The sequence below is a fragment of the Phaenicophaeus curvirostris genome, chromosome 10 (assembly GCF_032191515.1).
Source record: "Phaenicophaeus curvirostris isolate KB17595 chromosome 10, BPBGC_Pcur_1.0, whole genome shotgun sequence".
NCBI lineage: Eukaryota > Metazoa > Chordata > Aves > Cuculiformes > Cuculidae > Phaenicophaeus > Phaenicophaeus curvirostris.
In genome coordinates this window covers 23,088,826-23,113,169 of record NC_091401.1, presented here as the reverse complement: position 1 = coordinate 23,113,169, position 24,344 = coordinate 23,088,826, and the positions used below count along the sequence as shown (strand labels likewise).

The window sequence follows — 24,344 nt, the reverse complement described above, 5'->3', positions numbered from 1 at the left end:
TTGTAACTTCCTTGCTGTTGATTTTACCGCGTAAAACATGATGGGATTGGACATCAAACATTTTCCAGGCTTCCAACAGGGCCCAAACAGCACCCAGGGGTGAGTGTACGTGTGAGGGCAGAAGGCACAGACGCTGCGGTGAGGCTGCTCCCTCCTGCCTCTGGCAACTGTGCTTCCTGCAGAAGGAACTCCAGTCTTTTTGTGGCTGTGGGAGCGAGCTGCATCAGCTGCAAAGTGGGCAGCGTGGGGCTGCACTCTGAGTTCCTGCAGAATTTAGCCAGAAGTCCCATTTCCTCTGCACCTTCCTGCCCTTATAATACCTGTTTCAGGGATCCTTCCCAAAACATGCTGAGTAGTCAGGGAGATTCTTTACTCTGGGTGTAGCAAGGAAATTTTAAGCAGCGGATTCTCTATCCCCTACCACCTCATCCAAAAGAATACTATTTACTTAGGCAGCATAGAAAAAGACCAGCTAGCTCCAGGAGCAGAGGAGCTAATTAAGTCTGAGCTTTGTGGATTTATGTCCTCTTGTAGGCTCTCTTGTGGCTAAAATGAAACGTTTCTCTCCTAGGGGATTAGTCTTCTGTACCTTATCAGCCTTGCCTTCACTGGGCGCACCGGTATGGTCACTTTTCTCTCTCTCACTGATTTTTTAATTAAACTTTCAGGAGTGTAATCCCTTTGAGAACCTGTGTCTCTATCCAACTTGATCGATATTTGTTTTAAAGCTTAAAAATTATTCAAAAAGGTAGCAGTCCCCATGGACAGATAAAGTGGGCGCGGCTTCTTCAGGAAATGAAGCTCTTAGACAATTTTTAAATAGCTTGCATTCTGTGAAGTGAATGGAATAGAGTTTATTTATTTCCTTTGAAGCACAATGTAAGATTTTCTTCAAGTCAGTGCGACTGTCGTTTAATCTAATTTGATAACCTGAAGAAGAGACTGTCTGCCTGAACGCTTATTCTCTTTTTTTTAGATATATGGGCTGGTCTATTACACTACTTTATTTCTCCCTTCAGAAATTGCTGTTTGTCTAATTAGAGACCCTGGTGCACTCTCATTAAGTCTCTCAAGGAGTATTATTCCCTGACGAATTCCTGAGGCCAGTGAACTAGATTCAGATTTACAATAGGCACATGACTAGAATAAACTATTAGGAGAATCCAATATGTAACATAAACATGAAACTGTTTATAAATTTATTGATCTGAAATATGACATTTTTAGCATTGAATTGTGGCACTAGAAAGATAGTGTTCCCATTGCTGTGGACTTCTAAAAATCCCTTACGGGACAGGAGATGTTATTTTATATTGAGCCTAAATCATCAGACCAGGGGATGACAAGTCTAAATACTTGCTCTCCTTTTAGAAATATAGTCTCAACATGACTCAGGATTTAGCCCATGGTAATTACAGTCAGTATTAATAACAGCTTCTGATGAGAAACCTTCCTTTGTTTACTATTTCATCAAATTCACCTGATGATTTTTTGTCTTTGAATAATATATGCATGAGACAACAGGGTACGTCTGAGTGCTTTTCTTGCTGCTTCACCCTTCTGTAACTTGAAATTCCTGCCTGTTTATTAGTAAGAACTAAATGTAAATGTCTTATGCGAATTACTTGGCATAATCTGGGGAAAGGCTCACGAGCTGACCCTTGCCACAACACTTTCGGAGCACGTAACTGAGAAGTGCATTTTGCCAAGGGACTGTTGAGACACAGAGTGATTAATTGACTTGCCCACGGTCAGAGATTGTGGCAGAAGCAGGGAAAAAAAAATCCAGCTATCTAAGCAAGCATTGTAACCACTGGAGCATCCTAGCTCTGCAGACTATACGCAAGAAGGCAGAAATAATTGGGCTGGATTTTCTGGGACTGTATAACCAATAATTAGATGGTCTCTCTTCTCTTGCTTTTAAAAGAGCAAGCCCTATTAACTTTTCAGCCTTAGTGTTTAAACTGTTTTCATGGTTGATACAGTTCAATTAGTCTTGTAGATATCAATCCTTTGTTGCTTTAATAGCATTGAGAATACTAATTCACTCCTTCATGAATTAGGAAATCTTAACAGAAATTTCATTTGGCAATTTTTTATACAAATAGGGTTAGCAATTTTGTGCCACCTAACGTCAAATTTAATCAAACCTAAATTTATCGGCAACAAAATTTCAGGTGGCTTCAGCGCAGGCAGGACAGGATCCATGAAGTTGTATGAAAAAACAACCAAGGAGTCAATCCCCCTCATTTCTCCTCCCTCTGCCCCCCACCCCAAAACCAATGGAGATCAGCTCTTACTGGGTTGATCCCATACTGGCTTCTATTGCTCTGCTTTTGGCTAAGGAGAGCAATACAACAGTGCAGAAACAAAGAAATTGGTACATAGCAGTCTTTAACACCAGGCCTACCCCTCACACACAGCACTCGATAACAGTTTTGCCTGCAGCTTGGTGAGGAGCAAATCCTGTTTGTTAAAATCTGTTTGGAGTATTTGGCTCTAGAGTGCAAAAATATCCAACAAGTACTTCAGATTCATAGGTTCTCTTGTACATAACTGAGAATTTAAGCTCTAAACCAACCATATTTTTACATGAGAAGTACACCCACAGAGCATTCATTACAAAACAACATTTTATCCCCTGCTTTTCTTGCTGAACAAACAACTTGGATATTTTATGCCTTGACAAAATGCTTGATTTAAGCATTTTAAGCTCTGCTCACCTATTTTGTTTCCACTTGCTAAAATACAGAAGCTTACCTCCGGCTTTTTTATCCCTCCACAGCCATACTTGTGAGCTGAATAACCCCAAGTATATGATCACCAATAAAATGCTGCAGAGTAGTATCTCAAAAGCATCTGCAGGTATAACAGTGTAATTTAAAATTGTCCAAGTTCTTTATAAATATTTAGATATAACAGTTCTACAGAATCCAGTACTGTCAGATTTAGTCTGTCCAACAAAATACATTGATTAAAGTGCACCAGAATTTGAAGACAGAAATTCTTAAAGTGTTTCGATTTCCTTAAAGATTGTAGAAGTCTCCTTTGATCGGCTGTAGTTCTTTGCAAATGTAGTTAGTATACGGAGAGCTTCTGACAGACCTTCCCCTGTGAGAGCACAACAGGGCTGTACATACCAATTTCTGTCACTGCAGTACTTCTTCACGTTGAATCTCCTGGTTATTTCCTCAGCATTCAAAGCTCCAGGCAAATCTTGCTTATTCGCAAGCACGATGACTGGTACGTTTTTTATAAATTCATTCTTTAAAATGAGTACAAATTCCTTCTTTGATTCTTCCAGGCGTCGCTTATCCGAGCTGTCCACAACATACAGCAGACCATCTGTGTTTTCCAGGAAAGTGCACCAAAGCTGTCTCATTTTCTGTTGTCCTCCAACATCCCAAAAGGTCATTGTAAAATCTTTCCTGGTTTCAATCATATCGACATTAAAGCCAATCGTTGGACTTGTTAGAAAAACTTCGTCACACTTGAACTTGTACAACAGCGTTGATTTTCCCGCAGAGTCAAGTCCTAACATCAGAATATTGGCTTGCTTGACTTTGGAGTGTTTGGTGTTCTGGAGGCCCATTTGTGCTGTGGTGCTCTCCAGTCAGCCTTGAAAATTGGAATTCACTGCCTTCCCTGAAGCCAGTTCTTGTCTGTAAGATATCTGTCTTGCGCTGTGAGATGAAGCACAGAGTCAGGAAGAGGAAGAAGCGGCTTTGCACAATGAAAAGTAAGTAAAAGCTCTGTACAAATATATTCTGGCTTCTATCAACTTGATAAAACACAAGCAGTATTTATGAAGGTGTAATGTTCAGTGCCAAGCCTGTGGGTGGAACAATGATGAGTAACGTACCCACTGGTCACGGGCGCAAAGGTTACAGTCTGGGAACATGTTTGAACAGTGAACCACACTTACATGACTATTTAAGAAGCCTTTACATTGTAGAATCATGTGTATAAACCAGCAGCAGCCTGATTATACCCATGATCCAGGGAGCCGCTAGCTGTCTGCCCTGAGATAAATCCCTTTATTACTTTCTTGGAAAGGAAATGAATTATAAACACAGCCGATGAGGAGGAGAAATGTTATGGTTTGTCCGTACTTAGCAATCCACAAAATGACAAGGTATTCAATTTATTGGTGCATCTCATCTCCCAGGAACAAATTAATCTCAAGAGGTTTCTCATGTGAGTCTGTGTGGGCACGTGGGCTCACTCAGACAATGAGCGAATGCCACTCAAAAAACGTGCTCTGCTCCAACTGGCTGCCTCTGACTCCGTCAGGTACCCTTCCTCCTCACTCAGGCATGAAGTTGTCCGCCTTGATTAAGCTGTCGAAGTTGCCAGCTCGGTGAGTTATGTTTGTATGAACAAGTTTAACTGCACTGTGCACAGTGGAGATTAAATATGGATCTATGATCTGGTCCTTACTCAGATTAAGCTACCTGAAATTAAATATTTCTGTTAGTTTCATTGGGCTTTATTTCTTTGTTGCCCACTGAGCTACAATGGTTTCCTTCAGGAAAGGGACAAGAAGAGGGGAAATAACTGAGTCTTGATGAAAAGATCAGTCTTTGTCCAGCACTACAAATAGGATAATAAAAAAAGAGGAAATAGACAATAAAGTCCAATATTATTTCTGTTGTCTTGAGTCACACGGATTTGTTAGAGCAAGTCCAGAGGAGTGCCGACAAGATGAACCAAGGGCTGGAGCACCTCCCATATGAGGACAGGCTGAGAGAGTTGGGGTTGTTCAACCTGGAGAAGAGATGGCTCAGGGGAGACCTTATAGCAGCCTTCCAGGACTTAAAGGGGGCTGCAGGAAAAGTGGAGAGGGGCTCTTTATCAGAGAGTGCAGTGATAGGATAAGGGGTAACAGTTTTAAGCTGAGAGAGGGGAGATTTAGAGTAGAAATCAAGAAATTTTTTCCTGTGAGGGTATTGAGGCACTGGAAAAAGTTGCCCAGAGAAATTGTGGATGCCCTATCCCTGGAGGTGTGCAAGGCCAGGCTGGATCGGCCTTTGAGCAATCTGACAATTTGGAAGGTGTCCCTGCCTATGGCAGGGGGTTGGAACTGGATGGGCTGTAAATTCCCTTCTGATCCAAGCCATTCTGTGGTTCTATGATTCTGTGAGTCTCTGACTTTTGCCCTCTAGCAGGCCTGTGCTGGGCTAAACCAGTGTGTACTGGGTACTGCAGTACTTATTTGCCCTCTACCCAGATGCACGAGTATTAGTTATTACCCTTTGTCTTTGATTCAGAAAGTGCATAACCAGCAAAACAACATGAAGGTCTTCTGGCCCAGCGAGCTGCTGACTGATAAGGTAATCATTTTGATAATTATGACATTGGCTGCTCAGATCATATGCGTTGCGTAAAATAAACCTCAGCGTTGACAGACAAGTTATAACTTGGTTTCTCCTGAAGCTAAAAGGGTTATACAGAAATAATTGGGGGCAACAGAAGATGACAGGGACATGCTCTCTGTTGTACATTTTTCATATTTAATAACAGGGATAGATGGTGGGTAGGATTTCTTTCAGGAGCAGGTTGTTATGTGTTAAACCAGGGAAGAAAAGAAAGTGTTTGCATTTCTTTATAAATAATGCGTATGAATGTATTGAAAGATGGGAGGACAGGAAATTATGCAAAACACATTGTTAGTACAGTCAAATAAATCATAATTCCCTGCAAAATAGCAGGCCATTTCCTTCAAATATGGTTGTCCTAGTAAAGGCCAAACCCTCCCTCTGCGCGAGCAGCAGCAGCGTGGATGGGTGCTTGGGGTCCCTGGGCAAGCTGTGATTTAAGGATTACTCACCGTTCTCTGCTCCATATGTTTGTTCCAACTGCATTCCGTATTTATGGCCTCAACTGTTGTTTCATTAAATCAGACTTCCCTTGAAAGACGTGATTAAGCGACGTCTGATGTTTTACGAGATAATTAAGTTTATTCCCAGGACGAACAGCTAGCTGCTGGAGGCTCCATGGTTCTCAGTTTCAGCTGTACCTGAGCTGAACGAGAGCTTGGTTCGGAGCCACTGCCAGTAATGGTTTCCTGCGTTGCTTCGGAGTTTATGTGCCAGCGTGAGATCATCAGAGCCACTGTCAGCAGCACAAGGCACAGCGCGATGCAGCCTTCCAGTCCATGTGTGCACCGAGCGGTGAGCATCTGAGAGAAGGAGGGATGTACCTTTGATTTGTCCAAAGGTGTGTGTGCTTTGCTGGGGCGAGGCGCGTTCGCTGGTGTGGGCTCTCTCTGTGCTCTCAGCTGGAAAGACCCAGGGCAATAAACCAGCCCAGGCAGCTGATTTGCCATCAGTTGATTAGAGCTCAGACTTGGCACAGTAAACCTCCCGTAGGTTTACATAAACGGTGGAGGTTCCCGAGTTGTCCCAGCAGGATATTCCGGCAGGGCTGCATGTTTTTGGAATGTTACCAAGTGTGACTGATGTAGTAATTTAGGGAGGATCAGGGGTGAATCCTCACTACTATCAGTTCCAGCAGCAGTTTGGTAGCCGTAATGATAACGGTACCAGTAGTGGCCAGAGTAGCGTGGGGGAATTGTCATGGGCTCCTGCCCAGGCATAGAGCTGACCACTGAGCTGGGGAACGAACACCCATGCAGGGACACGAGCGCTCACTGTTACCGTGGTGCCTTTTTTAGTGGGAAACAGTAAAATGGCTTAAAATTGCATGTCTGGGGTCAGCAAGGGCAGGAGATTTTTTCCTAATGAACCCCGCCTCGGGGTGTTTCTTCCTTATTGATCCCTGTGCGGTGGAAAGTTGCCTGGAAGGGCGAATGAAGAGTGCTTAGGCAGTTCAAAGTAAGGGCAAGTCATTGTTAAAGGTCATTTAAAGCATTCTGATATTAGATCTTCGTAGCCCAAAATACCTGCAGTTCCTCTTACTAGTAAGCCCTACGGAGAAAAACCAGAAGCCAGGAAGAGGAATACATTTACAAATGATTTCTGCTGGAAACTTTAAAGACAGATATATTTTTCTATACGTCTGACATTATAAATATGGTATTTTTTAATCTTTAAAATGGAATATCTGTTGGTTATTGTAATTATTGGACTTTAATGAATATGAGAATTTGCCACCTTTTTCCAGTCACAACTGTTTGTACTCGATAATTGCCCAACTACAGTGGGGTGCGAGAAGTGTGTCTGAAATTACTGTAGAGCCTGCTTGCTGCCTGCTTCCTTATCTGTGTTTTGAAGTTGGTCAGTTTTATCTGTGAGCATAACCCCAGACTTTATTGTGTTGTGCCAGCAAGCTGCAAGCTTGCAAGCAAATGAAAACATTTCCCTGAAAGGAGCAGTTCTAGACCTGGTACCGCTCCTGCTGCGCATCCCGTGCTGCCGCGGTGCTGCTGGAGCACAACTGCCAGCAAACAAAGTCTGGCAGTGGTGGGGAATCTGTCCTGGGAACAGCTCAAGGGTCTGCAGCTGCACACCTCCAAGCTAAAGTGCCAGCTCTGCTTTCAGACCTCACTTCTTCAACCTCTGCACTTCATTTTCAGCCTTAGAAATAGGAGAAGGGAATTTTCCTGGCAAGAGCTGTGGTTAGGCTTTCCCCTTCAATTTTCCCTTTGATTCTTTTCTCTGTGTGTTTGGAGTTCTGCCCTTCACAATGTCGGAGGATGACCACCTGTATTTTGAATTCTCAGTGCTGCAGAAATTGCTATCTCATGTTTTGGGGAGTGTGGTTTCTGCCCCACGACCACTATATAAGCTGTGTTATGTCAAACCTATTAAATTTGAGGATGTTTATGTTGGAATTTGCTTAAATATACTTAAAGTGAACAATATTATTCCAGAAGATAAATAATTCTTTCTTTATAAAATCAATTTTGATATCTGTAAGTATTGACACTGGATTGCAGTGCAAGGCATTACATCAAGTGAAATAACTGGGTTTTGGCAAGATTTGTCATCAAACACTTCATTAAGTTGCCTTTGATTCCCTTTAATAGATAATCCTAAACCTATACAGTGTAAAACCACTTAAATTACAGGGAAACACAAATCAAAACCACACTTACAGGGTTGACTTTGACTGGAGGAGGGCTGTGCTGCTGGAGCAGAGCTGTGATGGCAGCATTTTTCTGGGACATTTTAATATTCTTAATTAAAATATTGGAAATTCACAAAGTGCTTTTCCACCTATGTATCCTTCACATGCAGGGTACTTTGGAATACACTGCCCTGCCTTCCTCTGACACTTCTCCACGTGGTGTACGGTAACCACAGGATTTCTACCTGAGTCCTTTGGAATGTGTGACATGTCACTGAGGAATACTGTCTATGCCAAGAAAGTAGCTTTGGAGATGCGTCCCAAATTCCTAGCTGGATTTTTTTCAATTTTTTTTTGCAACTGCATCATCCTATGCCCCTCTCAATTATTTGTTCCCTGCCCAGCATGAATCTTGCAAAAACCTTATATTCAATATATCACCTCTGAGAGTGTTATACCCTCTTATTTAAACATATTGCCTCCGGAATCGTTCTGAGAGTGTCACGAACCTGTGGATCTTGTGCAGAAGCTGATGGGAAATTTTTGAAGCATGATGAACTTTGTGCATGTGTATCTAGGTATATCTATATCCATACAAAATGGGATTGTTTTGGTGTCTTTGATAATGTTCGCAGACTACTGAGGGCTGGATGCAGTAGAGTTTGTGTGCAGTTTAGTTACTGTAATCATCTCTAATACATTGGTATAATCTAACCCCAAATATATACACGCAGATGTGCAGGTACTGATGAATCCCAATCTGGAACCACGCTGGGGAAGATTAAACCATGCGTTTATAGTGTGACTTTATAGCTCTTCCTCAAATAGTTTTCTTTCTTCAAATTTTAAAATGAAAAAAGTAAGACATTCTAAGATCTGTATTTCTTAAAGAAGACAAACTCCACTATGTCTGTAAAGATGGGTATTTTAATCACTTTATTCATATCAGCAAGGCCAAGTTTTCAGTAGTTTACACTTCTAATAGACAACAATACAGAATTTGCAATTGCATTAACATAATTATTCTTGACACATCAACTACACAGTGAAGATACTATCGTTACATCCTGTACATCGAGAATGACAGAGCACTGCCACCTTATTTGTACTACGGCGGAGATGCGAGGATATATTTACATTTGGCTGTCCTTCAGATAGTCTCTTAGAGACAAATTAGAAGAGATGCAGAAACCTCTAGTACCACGACTGAGGTTTCACCAGGTATTTGTTACATTGTGGTTATGGGCAGTATTGAATTTTGCGATCTTTTCAACACCTGTGCATGGTTTTGTGATGGAATTATAGGACATGTTAATTCTCTAGATATAAAAATGAGGTCTTGGGGAAAATACTCTCTAAACAGGTATTTCAGATGTCAGTGTTCTATGAATGGATGGTAAGACTGTCAAAGCTTTTAAAAAATAGATATTTTTTTCTTTGTTAAACTAAACAGCTAAAGGTCCAGTACGGCATAACTGAGGAAGGAATGATATTGTATTTCTAGAAACAGGTAAAACTCCAGCTGTTCCTATGGTTTTAGGATCTGTGATTTGATCGTTGTACTACTGTGGTCAGATCCCAAGAGCTCTGTGAGAAATGTTTCACTTGGTCTTTGATTATTTATACTTCTTAAAAACCCCTCTACTCTTTTTTTATAAGCCTGCCACGCTAAATGTTTAGAAATAAATTGTCACGAGAACACTGATACTACAGCACAGTTTGTATTGCTTTTTTTCAGAAAACTAATTATGAAAGACACTGCAATTTTCAGAAACTGGATAGATAAAGCAGACAGTGCTCCTGGTGACAGAGTAAGGAACGTGTATCCCAGAGAAATGGCTGTACAGGACTGTGGTAAAAATGTAACTGTCACCCAGCAAGGGATTTTTTTTATATTTGTGCCCCAGAGTAGTAACACTGGTCATGGATCACAAGGCTTTTGCTTTCTCACATGTAGGTTTATACACAGTGATCTGTTTATGCCACCTGAAACTGTAATCTAAAGTGACATCAATTCTGCAAGAAATTTACACTGTAAATTATTCCTCCTCCTGCTTTTTTTTTTTTAAAAAAAAAAACCCAACTCATTTCCAAATCTGGTTTGTATTTGAGTCTGACCTTATTATTGCTTAAAAGACCATAAAAATTCATACCTAAGTTAATGTTTCTGCTTAAAGCAAATATCAGGAAAGGTTCTAGTGTGAGCAGCCTTGCAAGAGGTAAAAAAAAAGCTAAGGGTGTTTAAAAGACGGGTGGATGAGGTGCTCAGGGACATGGTTTAGTGGTTGATAGGAATGGTTGGACTCGATAATCCTAGAGGTCTTTTCCAACCTAGTGATTCTATGATTCTATGAAAAACAAAGCTAAAAGGAAGCTAAACCGATGATTGTGGTTGATGGTGTGGGGTTTTTATATGTGTAGTTGAGTCCACACATTAAAAGATCCTAAAATTGTAATACAAAATAAACCCCACCTACTCTATTTCTGTATTTGGTTGCCAAAACTCACAAAGCCACTTTCTTTCACAGGATTAAGGGAAGCGTGGTCTCTCTGAAATGCTGTTATGTGATTCTTAGCTAAAGGCAGCATCACCCTGCAACTCCTGTAAGGAAACAGGACCAGTGATATAGTATAGTTTGTCTAAGCAGTTATGGGACTTTGGAGCTTGGTTTTCCCACCTATAAAATAAGGACTTAAAAAGACCTGGTTTACCCCAAGTGACCTCTCTCGTGATGGTTTATATATCTGAGCTCTGTTTACCTCTGGCCTGGTGATAGTTGCTGTGCAGCAGGGTGATTTTCCAGGCCACGTTAATCCAAATGATCTGAATGAGTTATTCACAGCGTGGATGTGCAGCGTCATGTCCATCCCAACCGGGATGGGGCTCAGCCTGATGCCCTGGCTGCTCCGCCAGGGAATGCTTTGCCTGTGGTGGTCCTCTCCCTGGGAGCAAAGTGCAGTCTGCCCTGAGCTTGCAGTAAAGATAAAGTCTTAAAACTATTATACCCATGCCCCAAGTGAAAAAGTGTTCCAAGCAAGAGACTGAAGAGGCTCTTGGCTAGGCTAATGCAGCTGCGTTGTACTAAACAGGAGCAACCTTTAACCGAGGCAGACTGTTTAAACCTTGCAGGTTTGTTATCTTGTGTGCTGTGTGGGGCTTTGGTTAATGAAGCTCTGACCTGCCCTCGCAGAGTTCTAAATGTGTAGTTCATTTTCATAATGCATCTGTCTCAATGCTTTTCTTAGAGATCATTTCCAAATGCACTGGGTGGAGGTGGTTTAACCTTGCTCAGTGTAACAGTCACTCAGTACAGGTTCTAACGTTGTTTTTCCAGGCTCTGCTCCTGTTAACTTTGCGGTTAATGGCTACGGGATGGTTACAGTTTGCCATGTTAAAGGTAGATAGGTTTGAACTTCATAAAATGGATTCAATTTGTAAAAGCAGCATTGACAACCCCTGCTTACATGTTGTACTGTGCTTATGCATAAAGGAGCATTTTACCAAAGAGCAGTGCAGAGATTGGGCACAGAACGGCACTGACTCCAAGGGACTTTTCCCAAAGGCAACATCTTTTTAACATAACTAAATTTCTCTTACCACAAGAAGAAAAATCAAAAAATCACTGAGGGACTGTGGCAGTTCTGGCGTGAGAGTCTGTTTTCATCAGCCTCCACCGAAGGCCACAGAGTGCATCTGCCTCCCAGGGCAGGGTCAGCGTGGTGGCTTGGGCAGTGGCACAGGGGATGCTGAGCAGGTATCTCACTGTCCACCCACACAGCTTGACTCTATGACTCCTGTTATTACCAGATTAAAGCAAGCACAGATAAAATACAGTTTCATCTATGTTGCTTTCACTCCCCTGAATACAGTGAAGAAATTCCTAGAGAGCCACCTTTGACAGTCCTGCGTTTAGATTTCTGGAACATCATAACCAATTATCCATGTAACTAACAGTGAAATGCAGGCTGAAGCAGATTTCTGAGCATCTGTGTCCCTAGAAGTACTGATGCATCCGAACAGGCTTAAAGGAATAGAGGGTTGGCGATTTAAATGCAGAAATAAGTGCTGTATTTCCCTGTTGCTCAACTAATCTGGAGTTCTTCCTTAAGACTGAGCAGACCTGCTCATAAAAGTGGATCTCAAACCTTACTCAAGAATTGCTCTCGATATGAGCCTCTATTTATCATTTCAGATAGGCTTCAGCAGCTTCCACCACACGTTTCGCTTAACGGAGCATCTGGGCTATCACTTGGAACTGGACACAAATGATACTACAACTTTAAGTTACCTGTGGAAAAGTGATCTGTAAACCAGCTGCTCACCCAAGCCTGATCTAGCCAGCACTATATAAATAAGCAATGTAAAACTCAAATCAATATTAGCTTAATTGTATGTATCTTTTTAGATACGAGTCCTTGGGTTTAGAAAGAGGGGCAGCAGCTCTGGTCTCTAGGGATGCCCAACTTCAGCAGATCACTCTGATTTTTTTAACCTTGTGCTTTCAGGACTAGAGGCCTAAACCCCTACTTCATGAAGTTAAAAGCTCATGAAGGCGTTTTTCTTTAGTATAATTCCTTACTAAATGTTTCTCTGTGTAAAATGAGTATTGCATACATTAGCAATATATTATTTAAAGCAAGGATGTCACATATTAAGGGGCAGCTGAACAACAAAACGCCCTTATTTTCAAGACACAACATTAGTGTTTATGAAGCAAACACTGTTATTCAAGCTGGTGCAGTGCTTTGGTACTAACTTCTGTATTCTAGAAGCTTATCTTTTTATTTTTTTTCATTTTGCCTTACATGAACTGTGTAATACCGTGATAACATTAGCAGTAGTTTTGGTACTGACCTTGTGTTCACAAGTCAGTGGACAATGCATGATGTTAGCTGGTGTTTGCTTTATTCATATTTATCTAAACATTCTATTCAGTAAGACAGGCTCATTTGTTCCAAATTTTGTATTTTTAGAAGTTTTAACAGTACAGTGCTAACCTCATCCTCACAGTGTGACCCGTGACCATCCCTCCCCGTGAGATGGGATCAATACACCCAGACCACTAGTGCTGAATGTGACAACAGAAGAAGCGGCGTGCACTTCACGTGACATAAAATAGCAATTCTGCCCACCCCTGCGACTAGCAGTGAGTCCTGGGCTCTCCTAAGCTGGATGGCTGTGCTTTGCACACACATCTGATCCCACAAACAAGCGTTTGAAATGCATTCACCAGTGTTGGGTGAGGATACAGGGCAGGACTGTGCTGTGCCAGACTGTCACACAGCAGAGTATCTGTGTTTCTTAGCTGTGTCAGGGCATGGACATGTTCATCCCACGCTGCTTCAGCACTGCTGTAAGATTCAGCCTGCGAGAACAAGTCTCTCGAACCGCTGGCACAAGGGACACGAGGACTTTTAATCCCATTTTTCACAAGGGTTGAGAGAGCAACTCCAAACCTCACCCAGGAGCGGGCGGGCAGCCGCCAGACGGAGCTGTGCTCCCACTGAACCAGACTTTGCTCAGCCTGGGAGCCCCGCACTGGCTCCAGCAGCTACTGTATAAGGTGACAGGGATCGCCCTTCCGTCATGGGAACCAACAGCCTTTCTAAAACCCCACAAGTATGTAAGCAGAATGATTAACTGAATGATGGTGTCTTTAGAATGTACTAGATGAGTTAAACTATCGGTTTATAATATACCTGGGAAGAGTTAAATTCTTTACAAGGTACTTTATCATCATTTGGACCATACAAAAGATGCTTTTTGGCATCGGTTTAATATATCAGTTTTCTGTCATGGAACAGATGTCACCAATGGAGCTACTCAGGCTTAAGCAACAAAAAACCTTCCATGAATGTGTACGGCAAGAGGGAGCTCTCGGATCTGTACGAGCCACTTTAACCAAAATGCATCTCATCTTTCAAAGAGGTGCCCAGGCAGGAAAGCAGGACTGAGGGTGGTGTGCTGGAAGTACTGCCTCTCCAATGCTGTAACACATCCTGCACTGCTCGAGCATGTGGGGATATTTCTGGCTACAGTGTCTGGCAACTCTTTCCAGATGTAGGACAGATTATTAAGGCAGTGGAGGATCAGATCCTAGATCATTTAGACTGTGTAAGCAATATGCATGTTACTTAATCTTGTCATCCAACAGCTGTATGTATCACAACAGAATATGGCATTTCCAGCATGACTGGAAATTTACAGGTGTCCAAAATGGGATTAAAGACTTCTTAGAAGATGTCTAGCAGGGAGCGTATGTAGGCACTGCGCTGTGTGGAAGACTGCACAAAGCCTGTCATCTTCATTAGTCCTTCATCTATAAAACTGAAATAGCTGTATCTTGTTTTCAAAGAAATAAAATCAAAAGTCTCAACCTTACCAGAGATCTTAGGCCAGGGAAGAGCTACTGCAAAAGTGGGAGTGTTGCGGAGAAAATGGTAGGTGCTAAAACTATTGTTGCAATTGCAGACACCTGAAGGTTGAAATAGGGCTGATTCAGTGACTGACTGGTCTGTGAGTGAGAGTAAATGGATCCTAGAGTAAACATCCAGACAAGTCTGCAGATCAGCTCTGTATTGCATTGCACTATGTGTTTTCCTAAATCCTGCGAGCGTGGCTTACTTCCAGAGCAAGCCACCCTCCCACTGCTTCCTCGTGGGTGCTCCAGGAGCTTGTGAATGCTTATGATTCCTGCCACCTCCTTTTCCTATCTCAAGTGTCGGAAGAACCTGCAAGCTAGTTGTGCTTAGGAGAAGGTTGGGCACATCTTAGCAGTGCTTGCTAACCTCAAGAACATGAGCTTCAGGAGAATTTGTGGCAGCCGCGAGCTTTTTGCTCAGGTGGCATTAGCCTATGACAGGCTTTTTGGAGCTGACCAGTGTTGCAGTTCCAACTTCTCAAATGCCTGTGAAGGATTAGTAGTGATGTCTCTACTATACAAGCATCCCTCAGCTTTAGAGTTCTGTAGGCTGCTGGGTCTAATTCTTCTTTTCCCTGGGCAGTGGTTTTGACAAACATCCAGGCAGTGTCCTACAAAGAACAGCCAGTACAACGGGTACATCATCTGTGAAGGAGAAAGGAAAGGCAAATGCTACACACACCATGAGCTCTGCCTGGAGCACCGTTGTGATACTGATGCTGTAGCATTATGAGTACATGATTAAGCACTCCTGTGAAAATATCACACAAGGTTTTCATTTCACAGCGGTCTGACCTCAAATACCTTTTCAAAATAAAGTAACTGAAGCACTTTGCGATTATTAACATTTCCTGTTAGCTGCTCAATTTAACTGCAAAGTTGCACTTAAAATTCACTGAGGAATGGAGCCATGCAGGCTGGCTGCCTGCTGGTTTCAGAGGATGCTGAATACTTTCATACTTCTGCTTTTCACTTGTCTGTTCCTCAGTCAAGGGGCTCTACCCAGCGTCTGGCAAGAGAAGAAGCTGAATATTTGAATAGAGCTATTTCAATAGAACTGGTAAATAGCAACAGATCCAGTTAACAGCTGTGATTATCTCCATACGCACTGAAGGAGGGAAGTTTGTTGGGGAAGAGATAACCTAGGAACAAAAATGAAAAGACCAAGATGGGAATTCCTTCTTGAGCAGAAAGCAGAATATGTGCTCTTTCATTTTTGCCTTGAGGGACATCACACCTGCTCAGCACAACCACAACACGGTATTTTCAGGACCAGCAAGCCACTTGCCCAAAATGTTACAGATGGGTGGTGAGGAACAGGTAGCTTTTCACTTAGGTGCTATTGTATCTTTACCCAAGAAACAGACAATGTTAGTTAACATCTTGTATCCCCGATTCATCTCAGGACCCAAACACTGACAGCTTCCATCACCTCGTAGACAAGAGATGTCAGCGGCTCATCCAGGACCACATTTTGTGGGGTGGGAATCCCAAGGATTATCATAAGACAAGACATGGGTGAGCAAGCCTTCCAAAAATACTGACCTCTAGCTTGGCCCTGGCTCTGTTCCACTAACACACTCTGCTGCTGCCACCTCTCGACGATGGAGCAGCCAGCTAAATTATCAGATGCAGAGCAAACTCAGACTGTCATTGTTTAAACTTACAGTAGTCACAGATCCCAAAATACAATTAAATACTGAAAGTTAGATCTAAACATACTTTTATCTAAATTTAACACAAGCTGTCACCTCTACAGTGCGATGACACTGCCTGGCATTAATACATTATACCAAAAAACAGCTCTAAAGTGGTCTTCCCCCGGTTTAACACCACAAATTAATCTGCAGTGGTACAAGGAAGTCTTCAATAAGCTTGACTTCTATCTAGGTAGGTCTGAGGAATGCCCTGTTTTGATTAGTTTTCCAAACAGTCACTAGAGAAATTAATTTTGCATTTCTTTTTTTTTATATGCCTTTAAAAAGTCTGTGCCAAAAACCTAATGCAAGGGTGAGTCTCGGTAAATGACAGACATTCTTCTATCATAGCACAGCTATTTTTTGATATAGAAGGTGTCAGGCCTCAGAGTATTTTGGTGGAGTTTAACATTAGTTGGTTTGAATACAATATGGCATAGAAGAAATGTTATTAGAGTAAGGCAGAGTGAATAAACATGGGCTTCAGATAATTCTTTATACATAATCACGTGCTTGGCAGGGATTTATTTGGGGGGTGGTTAAATAAAATGTGAGGGCCTGTCATAACAGGTTAATAGCTGGCTCTTCTTCCTCCTTCATATCAATAACAAGGCAATAATCACAACCTTTTTCCACACAACCTTCTCACTGCAGATTAAAAAAGGAGAGAGATGAGAAAGCTGACAGCATCATTCCGAAGAGTTGCACCTGCAAGTGAAAAGCAGCGTCTTTCCTATCACTTGCTATTAAGTGGCAGCACTGCCCTGACCCTGCTGTGCATCTGAATGAACCTTTGACTATTAGAAATAAGAGATAACAGATCAAATGAAAAGCCTACACAGGAATTGTAAAGAAAATTCTGAAATGGAAGGTTGCAGTTAGTTCCTAAGGAGCAGCAAGGTCACAGGAGACAGGTACATGTGAACAAACTTGATTCTTATAACCACTCAGAATGTATTTATCATATTGCTCCTTTTGTTAAGCAAAGAACAAAGACCAGAGGGATCTGTTCCTTTTGTGGAGAATCTTACCAGTATTTACTAGAGCTTCCTACTATGTTTAAAATGTAAGAGTCTGTTTGAAGTCCACAGTGAGGCAGAGAACCCCTGGTAATTACTGTTCTTCTGTTTTGCTGCTATTCCTGAACTTCACCACCATCACTGTTATATTATCAGGACAGCCTCTGTAAAAGGACTGTAGAACTATACTCTTTGCACCGAAGTGTGGTTCATCCAAGCGTTCCTTGATGAATCGGACGGCTTCCTCGTTGCTGAAAGCATCCCACAGACCATCCGATGCCAAGATCATGAACTCTGGCTGCAGTTTGTCCAGGTCAAAGGTAAGAATATCAGGGTCAGGAATGACAACATTCAGGTTCTTCAGAGGGTAATCTCCTAAGGAGCGGGACATGGCCAGGATCCCCTGAACGCGCCAGGAACCATTAAAGCTGATAAAACCACCTGGAGAGAAACACCAACACTTAAAGCAGTTCATTTTAAAATTAAAGCATTCTATGGCTTCAGCAAAACCCACCCAAAAATGCATCATGCTGAGTTATACGGATGTTATATATCTCAAAAAGCAGGAGATGCTTTAAGGAAATCTTGGAGCGCTGCAGGGAAGACCTGGATTGTGGATGTTTGTGCTGTTGAAACAGCTGATGTGGAGAAGTTTGGAATGGCTCTGCTTTCAAACGGAGCAGCTTCATGCTCACTACTGCCCCAGAGACACGAACATTCAATGAACACGGGATATTCCTGTCCTACCCAACTTGCTATGCAGGCAGCCTCATGGCAATGCTAAGACGAAACACTGAAAGCAAATCTTTACATTCTTGTGTTAGTAAACACCTCGTTTTTTTCTGTGTGGTTCATGTTTTCTCCATTTCAGTGATCTATGAAGGAAACAACACTGAACACACCCTGCAGTAGGACTCACACCTCACTTCAAGGCATAAAGTGTAAAAATATTTATAGGCTTTTCTGTCGAACTTCCTTGAATGAGCTGTGTCAAAAAGAAACAAAAAAACCAAACCAATCACAGAATTTTACTTCAAGGCAGAAAAATACACTGTGGGATCTGACTGATCAATTTTATTATCACTGGGATTAAGGCTACTTCTAGTTGAAAATACATTATTTTATTTAGGGGTTGCTTACAGTGAGATGTGTTTTACACTGAAATCAATGACTGATACAGCCAGCACCTGGCTGTTACACAGCTGGATGGTGCCAGGGAGGCATCTATACAGTGTCCAAAGTAGAAGGGTAAAATTTAGGCATCTTCAATTCCTATTCATGCATCTGCGTGCCACTGTCTGAGCTGTCTCATAGCTATATTCCTGCCGTCTGAACAGGAATGAAGTTACTTGGGGACATCGCTCAGGGACATATAATTTGCAAACATGGAACACGAAAATGTATGACAAAATGAGGCGAACTGTTGTCTTTTATATCTGCAAGCTGTCTGCTTTGCTGTTCTTACAAATGTCTTTGTTCTTTGTAGTTACCAGAATGTTTTCAGCTCTGCACTCCAGCCTCTGTGCTATTTGTCAGTCACCTAAATCTTACGATAACATTTCCATTTCTGGTTGGCTGATCTAATCTGTAAATTCCTTCTGCTTTCAGGTGAAATTATATTTCATTTAATGATTCACTGTTGTTTAGAGCTTGAAACTTGATTTGTGTTAAAACCATCAAATCCAGAACTTTTTATCTGGTTGTTTCCATGAGTACTTCTATGGAGTCTCCACGATGAAGACGTTTCTTTCCACAGTCAAAAAAGCTAAGGACCCATGAGCCTACTGCATCTCCTCTTTAGATGTGCAAACAAACCCCGCCCAGGGGTTTCCTAAGTGATAGGGTTGTAGCAACTGGACTGTAATTGCGTGTAGGTACTGAAATAACAGGGGAAGTAAAATGCACTTAGGAAGAGGCAGTTTCAAGTAGATATTTTACAGACAATTAGAGGGCAGCAGTGCCTGCCCCTGTTATGGTACTTGCAGAGGAGACAGCTGCTGCTGCTGCTGCTGCATGCTTTCTCAGTCTTTGCAGGTCATGCTTACATGTATAAAGTGACTTTTCAGTGCCACTCTCACACGGCGCCTGGAACTGCCTATGGCATAAGTTGAATTCCTGTGATTTGCTGAAGTGTCTGTTGGCACTTCTAATGTTTTCTTTTATAAAGCCCTCTGTGCAGAATACATAGAAATGCTCATGGAAGAGCAAACGTTCTGCTGTGCTGGCTGTCACTGGAGAAGAGATGAAAGAAACAGAAGCATTTTGGCAACCGTGCAAACGTTTTGCATGTTAGCAGGAGCTGAGCTCTGAGGATTGTGTTCAAGGTGAATGATTAAGTTTCCATCAGCAACAGTCACCTTGTGGTTCTGCAACTGAGTGTTTCTTCACAAGACAAATCCATGGCTGTTTCAAGGCCACTTCTTATGCTGACACTACATCCTTCACTCCAGCTCCTGATCAGAAGGAGATTCCTTGTGTTTTCTGGGAAAACCATCATCCTTGTGCCACAGGACACGCATTCCCCTATCCCACAGGAATGAGTCAGACTGGGGGGACCCTGATCTCATTCAGCTGTGAGATGAGCGGCACCACAGCACTTGTGATCATATATCAGCCAGCCCCTTGTGAAAATAACAGTCAGGCTTGACAAAAACCCCATGATCGGTGCTGTTAACTGCACAGCCATGATGCAGAACAGGGAATCCTGCAGGATGTGGCACCTCAGCTCAAAATCGAGGGCCCTGCTTCATTCTCTTAGCTGCTGTCTTTCCTTCTAGTGCTTGGCTGCAGGTTTGGGTACCAGAGACTTCTAATAGCACTGCAGGAACTCCATGAGAAACCTGGGCATTGGTTTCTGGGGCTGCTGTTCCAGAGCTGCTTGTGTTGGCTGGGCTGATAAAAGGGAATCTTTTTCAGGCTGTGGGTTGGCTTAAGACTTTGTATGCAGTTGCTGGGGGGGGTGGGGAAAAGAGAGGGACTGAATTCACTGACTGCTGACAGCAGCAAGCAGTGAGCTTCCTTAACATCCACCGTGGCAGCAAGAAACGACGGATTAGTTTGGACTTGTCATCCCAATGTTAACGCCCCACTGAAATGCAGGGGGCAAGTCACGCTTTTCTTTGAGCTGCTGTTTCAGGCTGCCTCAAATTGATTTATATCAGACTGAGGTTTGAAGGATATTTCCTCAACCGTGGCTGTATGGATTTCCCTTTTAAATGAAATCTAATCCTACTAACACAAATGCGCAGTCATTTTACAGCTACCTATAGGGCACCGGACAGTGTAGCTTGAGGTGCAAAGTAAAGCTGGAAAACCAAACTGTAACAGAATGATGTGGTTATTGTCACCTTCTTCAGTTCTACATGACAAGAAAGTATCTAGCTGGTGAAAAGAAGTCAGGCACTTTTGTCACAGAAGCAAAGGAGACTCGATAATTCAGTTTGGGCACTTCGGTTCAATTTTGCACTTGCTGTATGTAAAGAAGGGATGTTCCAAAAATGTAAAAGTATGAGTCAGTAATGTACAGTGGTTGTATGATTTTAACTGCACAATGAGCCATATCAATTGTGACAACACAATGGGGCAACAGGTAATGGAGTAGGGAATTCATTAAGTCACCAGGCAAGGTAGAATATTTCTTGTTTAGCTGCAGATAGCTGTAACGTTTACCTGTCTATTAAAATAATTCCTTCCAAAGCTGGCAATTCCCATAAAAATCCAGGATCGTCCTCCACATTGCTGTGTTATAAAGCCTCACTTCTCCATAAAAGAAATACTCATAGTACTTTTTTTCTCCTAAGTGAAGGCTTTGTCTAAGTGAACAATTGCACAAAGGTCCTGGACTTGGCCAAGAGGGAAGCAATTTTACAGAACAGCGTTGAGGTTTTATTGATACCTCACCAAGCATTGTGTTGAAGGCAAGTGAGACATTTTCCTGTACCTTCTTCTGAGGATCTGTATACTTCTTCTTCCCCTTTGGGGAACATTCGGGACCTCATCTCTCTGTTTAGCAGCAGGAAGGATCCTTGTTGCTACTACACCTCCTTGCTGATAAAAGCAAACTGAGAGGAAATCGCTCATTGCGCATGTGCAGGCATTTATGCTGCTGTGAGCATATTGATAACCTGTAGGTTTTGAAAATGTTTTATACTCAGGGAAAAACTTGTTATTTCCACTTTACAGATGAAGATGTGCAGGCAGAGAGGCGATGTGTCTCTGGAGGCAGCGCTCATTGGTAGGTTGAACACAAACAAGAGGAACTTTTTCCCTTCATCAAATAACTTGCTGCTGCAGGCTGCTGCGGGAGCCACAGCAGAAATGGCTTCAAAAGAGACTGACAAATTCATGGAGAACTGGCTGTTAAACTTGATGATCCAAATGTAACTTCTAGCCCAGAAGGCTGCTAAACTGACAAGTGATGAAAGCCAGAAGGATTTGTTGCCGAAAGGTTGCTGTTTCTTATGTTCTTTCCCTCTGCCCCTGCTACAATTTTACATGTTTGCACTCATTAGCAATCACTACATGGGAACACAAAATAGCTTTGATGAATCGGATTCATGTTCTGCCTGTTTTCAGAACTAAACCTTACTCTGCTTCAGACCCAGCCTCTCAGATTGAGGCTGCTGATACGGTTTGGTGTGAAGCAGCCTGTAATGCTGCTGCTCCTGTTTATTAATTTGCTCCCTGCAGAGATCGCAAAGAACCTGCTGGGACGGTCAGCTGGCTGTGGGAGATGAAAGCTGCCCGTCTTACTCCGACACGGGCTCATTAAGGGGTAGGTCAATCTGCTTCCATTTCTCTGTCTGCACTGTGACATCCCATTGAGAAGTGCTGTATTAATAATGGAAGATTTTATCTGCTGATGCCTCAGTCTAGTACTTTCCAGTCTCTCTCAGGGTAAAAGTCTTTATTATTGACAGAGTAGAGAAGAAAAACGATGAACTTTCAATCCAAAGCGAAAATGTTACAACTCACCAGCTCTTTTAATCCTCTTCCTCTCTTTCAGTTGGTAGGGCTTGTGATCGTGTGACAAGGGGATAGCATTCCCATCCTTGTCACACAAGACTCCTCGAGAATCGCCGACGTTGGCCACTGTGAGTTCTTTATCCGACAGCAGTGCGATCAGACAAGTTGTACCTGGAAAAATCAGAGGGGAATGGGAAGCAAACCAAACATATAGGAGTGTGTGTATATATATATATATATATATATGAAAGGTTATATAAAAGATTAGCAGGAAAATGTTCTTCCTATTAATAATAGCAGAGAGGGGCTGAAGTGGGAGGAGTGTCTTCCAGTCTTGCTTTTCCTAATGGCCAAGAGATGTATTAAAAGTACAAATTAGCCCCAGAGCCCAAGTGCAGCTTCTGTGAACTGAAACTACGGCACTGGACCGTGCCTGGGTAAACTAGAGCTCTCTCCCCTCATGCCCTCAAGAATTGCATTCAAGCTTTTTATTTTTTTATTGAAAAGAGGAAAAGATTAGACATTTTTAATTACTTTAACCTTTAAATACACAGAAAATGTAATTAGTCAATAGCCACTGTATCCACCAGGCATAGCATTTGCTGGCGAAGGAGGCAGGAAAATATTGGAAAAACTAGCTGTTTTACAAGTGCTCTGGGGTTTATTTGTCTCATTTAAGTAGAATGAACATTGAGCAAAGCAAAGCCCATCAGACCATGACTCTTCTGTACTTGCCCCTTCCAGCTAGTCCATGCTGTATTCATAAACACTCAAGCTATAACATGTTCCTCGCACGGGCTTTGGACCAGATGACACATTTTCATTCATATTTTAGACTGGGAAGACAGCAAGTAACTTTTTAGCTATGCACTAACAAACACTAAAAGGGAATGTGCCTGGCACTTAGTTTAGGTTACATGACTGCTAAATTTTTTACTGATGTATTCCAGTATCTTTCAACAATAAATAAAATTAACTTAATGGCTGCTTTCTTTCCCTTTTAGGTAGACCAAAGAAGCACACGGTTGTGTTTTCACCTCTGCTGTTAATTTACATCTGATTATTCATTTAAATAAAGGTGCATCCACAGCTGGGGTGCCCTGGAAGAAGTGCTGGGGCCAGCCTGCCTGAAGAAGAGCCCCAGTGATGAAACTCAACCAGCAGCCGTGTCACAAAGCAACATGACTCTGCTTGTAGATTTTAATCAGACAAAGATGCAGTTCTAAGGAAAATGCGCGTAACAGGGCATTCCAGCACTGCCTATCCTCCGCAACATCCTGACCCCTGATTTTGCTCCTGGGGAGCTATATTTAGGTTTATATCTATGTTCTGTGGTCTTTAAGCTGAATTCTCATCGCTGCCACTTGCTGTGTTGCTGTCCACATCCAGAGTTAAAAACTATGGTTTGCTGTTCCCATGTCAGTAGTTGAATATCCCATGACTGGTATAAATAAAATAGCCAGTAATAAACAAGTTGTGTTTAGATGCACTGTGTTCCGAAAATTTATTTTTAACTTAATGGTCCTTATTGCACAGCCCTAAACTAGAGCTATTTTTTCATAAGACTGACATACATATTTATTTTTCTTTGCAATTGACTGACGCATTCCAGACCTAAATGGATTTAGTTTCCCATCTGTCGCTAAAAGGCCCTGCTACCTGCACAATTTAATGGCTCACCTAGCACCAGGACTGGCAGAGGAACCCATCCACCAGGATCCCCAGCAAAATGAGCTGCCTGCTCAAGAACTATCTCCTCTGAAGGCTAAATGAGATGGCACCAAAGAGAGTGAAGAATCATCTGCCCTGTTCAGATGCAGGTGTTTGGCCTTAGTACCCCAGTGAATAGATCCGCTCTAACCCTAGAGGGCTTGGTAATGAAAATACCAATATCCAAAACATAAAGACACAAGATTATAACGAGGGTACAAACTGCTGCAGCACGGTGCAGTGGATGACACAAGCAGAACAAAATGGGATTTAGTGTTTGAGGTCACCTCATTCTCTACCTTAATGAAAGCCAGTAACTCTGCAAATGCATAAAGCTCTCCTTCAGGAAAAAAATAATAGCAATAAATGGTACCCCCCCTTGCTTTTATTTAGGAAACTTTGCTTAACAAATGTTCAAGCAGCATCATGCTGACAATCTGTGAGAGACTAGAGGGCTGGTACCTGCTGTAGGTGTCTGACCTTCAGAGACAAAAAGAAAA

General features: G+C 42.3%; 2 protein-coding genes and 1 long non-coding RNA gene across 6 annotated transcripts in view; 1 reads left to right on the top strand and 2 right to left on the bottom strand.

The window, feature by feature from the left end:
- Positions 1–2,225: 2,225 nt before the first annotated feature.
- Positions 2,226–6,117, bottom strand: ARL14 (ARF like GTPase 14). Of its 2 annotated transcripts, none has more exons than XM_069864617.1 (2): positions 5,831–6,117; positions 2,226–3,832 (listed from the first exon to the last, which is right to left on the bottom strand). In XM_069864617.1, exon 2 carries the CDS (start codon positions 3,590–3,592, stop codon positions 3,008–3,010), a length of 585 nt encoding a protein of 194 aa, XP_069720718.1. In that variant the 5' UTR covers positions 3,593–3,832; positions 5,831–6,117; the 3' UTR covers positions 2,226–3,007. The 2 variants fall into 2 exon arrangements, with proteins under 2 accessions (XP_069720718.1, XP_069720719.1); XM_069864618.1 differs by having other exon boundaries at positions 2,226–3,683.
- Positions 6,118–8,942: 2,825 nt separating this feature from the next.
- Positions 8,943–24,344, bottom strand: part of PPM1L (protein phosphatase, Mg2+/Mn2+ dependent 1L) — a 102,412-nt gene continuing 87,010 nt past the window's right edge. The window contains exons 3-5 of one of the 3 annotated variants that reach the window (XR_011338109.1): positions 22,144–22,305; positions 17,182–17,610; positions 8,943–15,462 (exon numbers count right to left, since the gene is read on the bottom strand). Coding sequence is in view for 1 of the 3 variants with exons in the window: in XM_069865149.1 (XP_069721250.1) it covers positions 17,264–17,610; positions 22,144–22,305 (509 nt within the window). In the remaining 2 variants the exon portion in view is untranslated. Of the gene's footprint in view, positions 15,463–15,962; positions 17,611–22,143; positions 22,306–24,344 lie in introns of those variants that run through there. The other 2 variants (XR_011338110.1, XM_069865149.1) reach the window with 2 other exon arrangements.
- LOC138724831 (uncharacterized) lies at positions 21,410–23,899 on the top strand. Its single transcript, XR_011338113.1, has 3 exons — positions 21,410–21,943; positions 22,175–22,356; positions 23,153–23,899. It is a non-coding gene; the product is annotated as an uncharacterized lncRNA (long non-coding RNA).

Bases quoted from the DNA above. Each gene is read 5' to 3' on its own strand.
- ARL14 (XM_069864617.1), bottom strand. From the start codon at position 3,592: ATGGGCCTCCAGAACACCAAACACTCCAAAGTCAAGCAAGCCAATATT.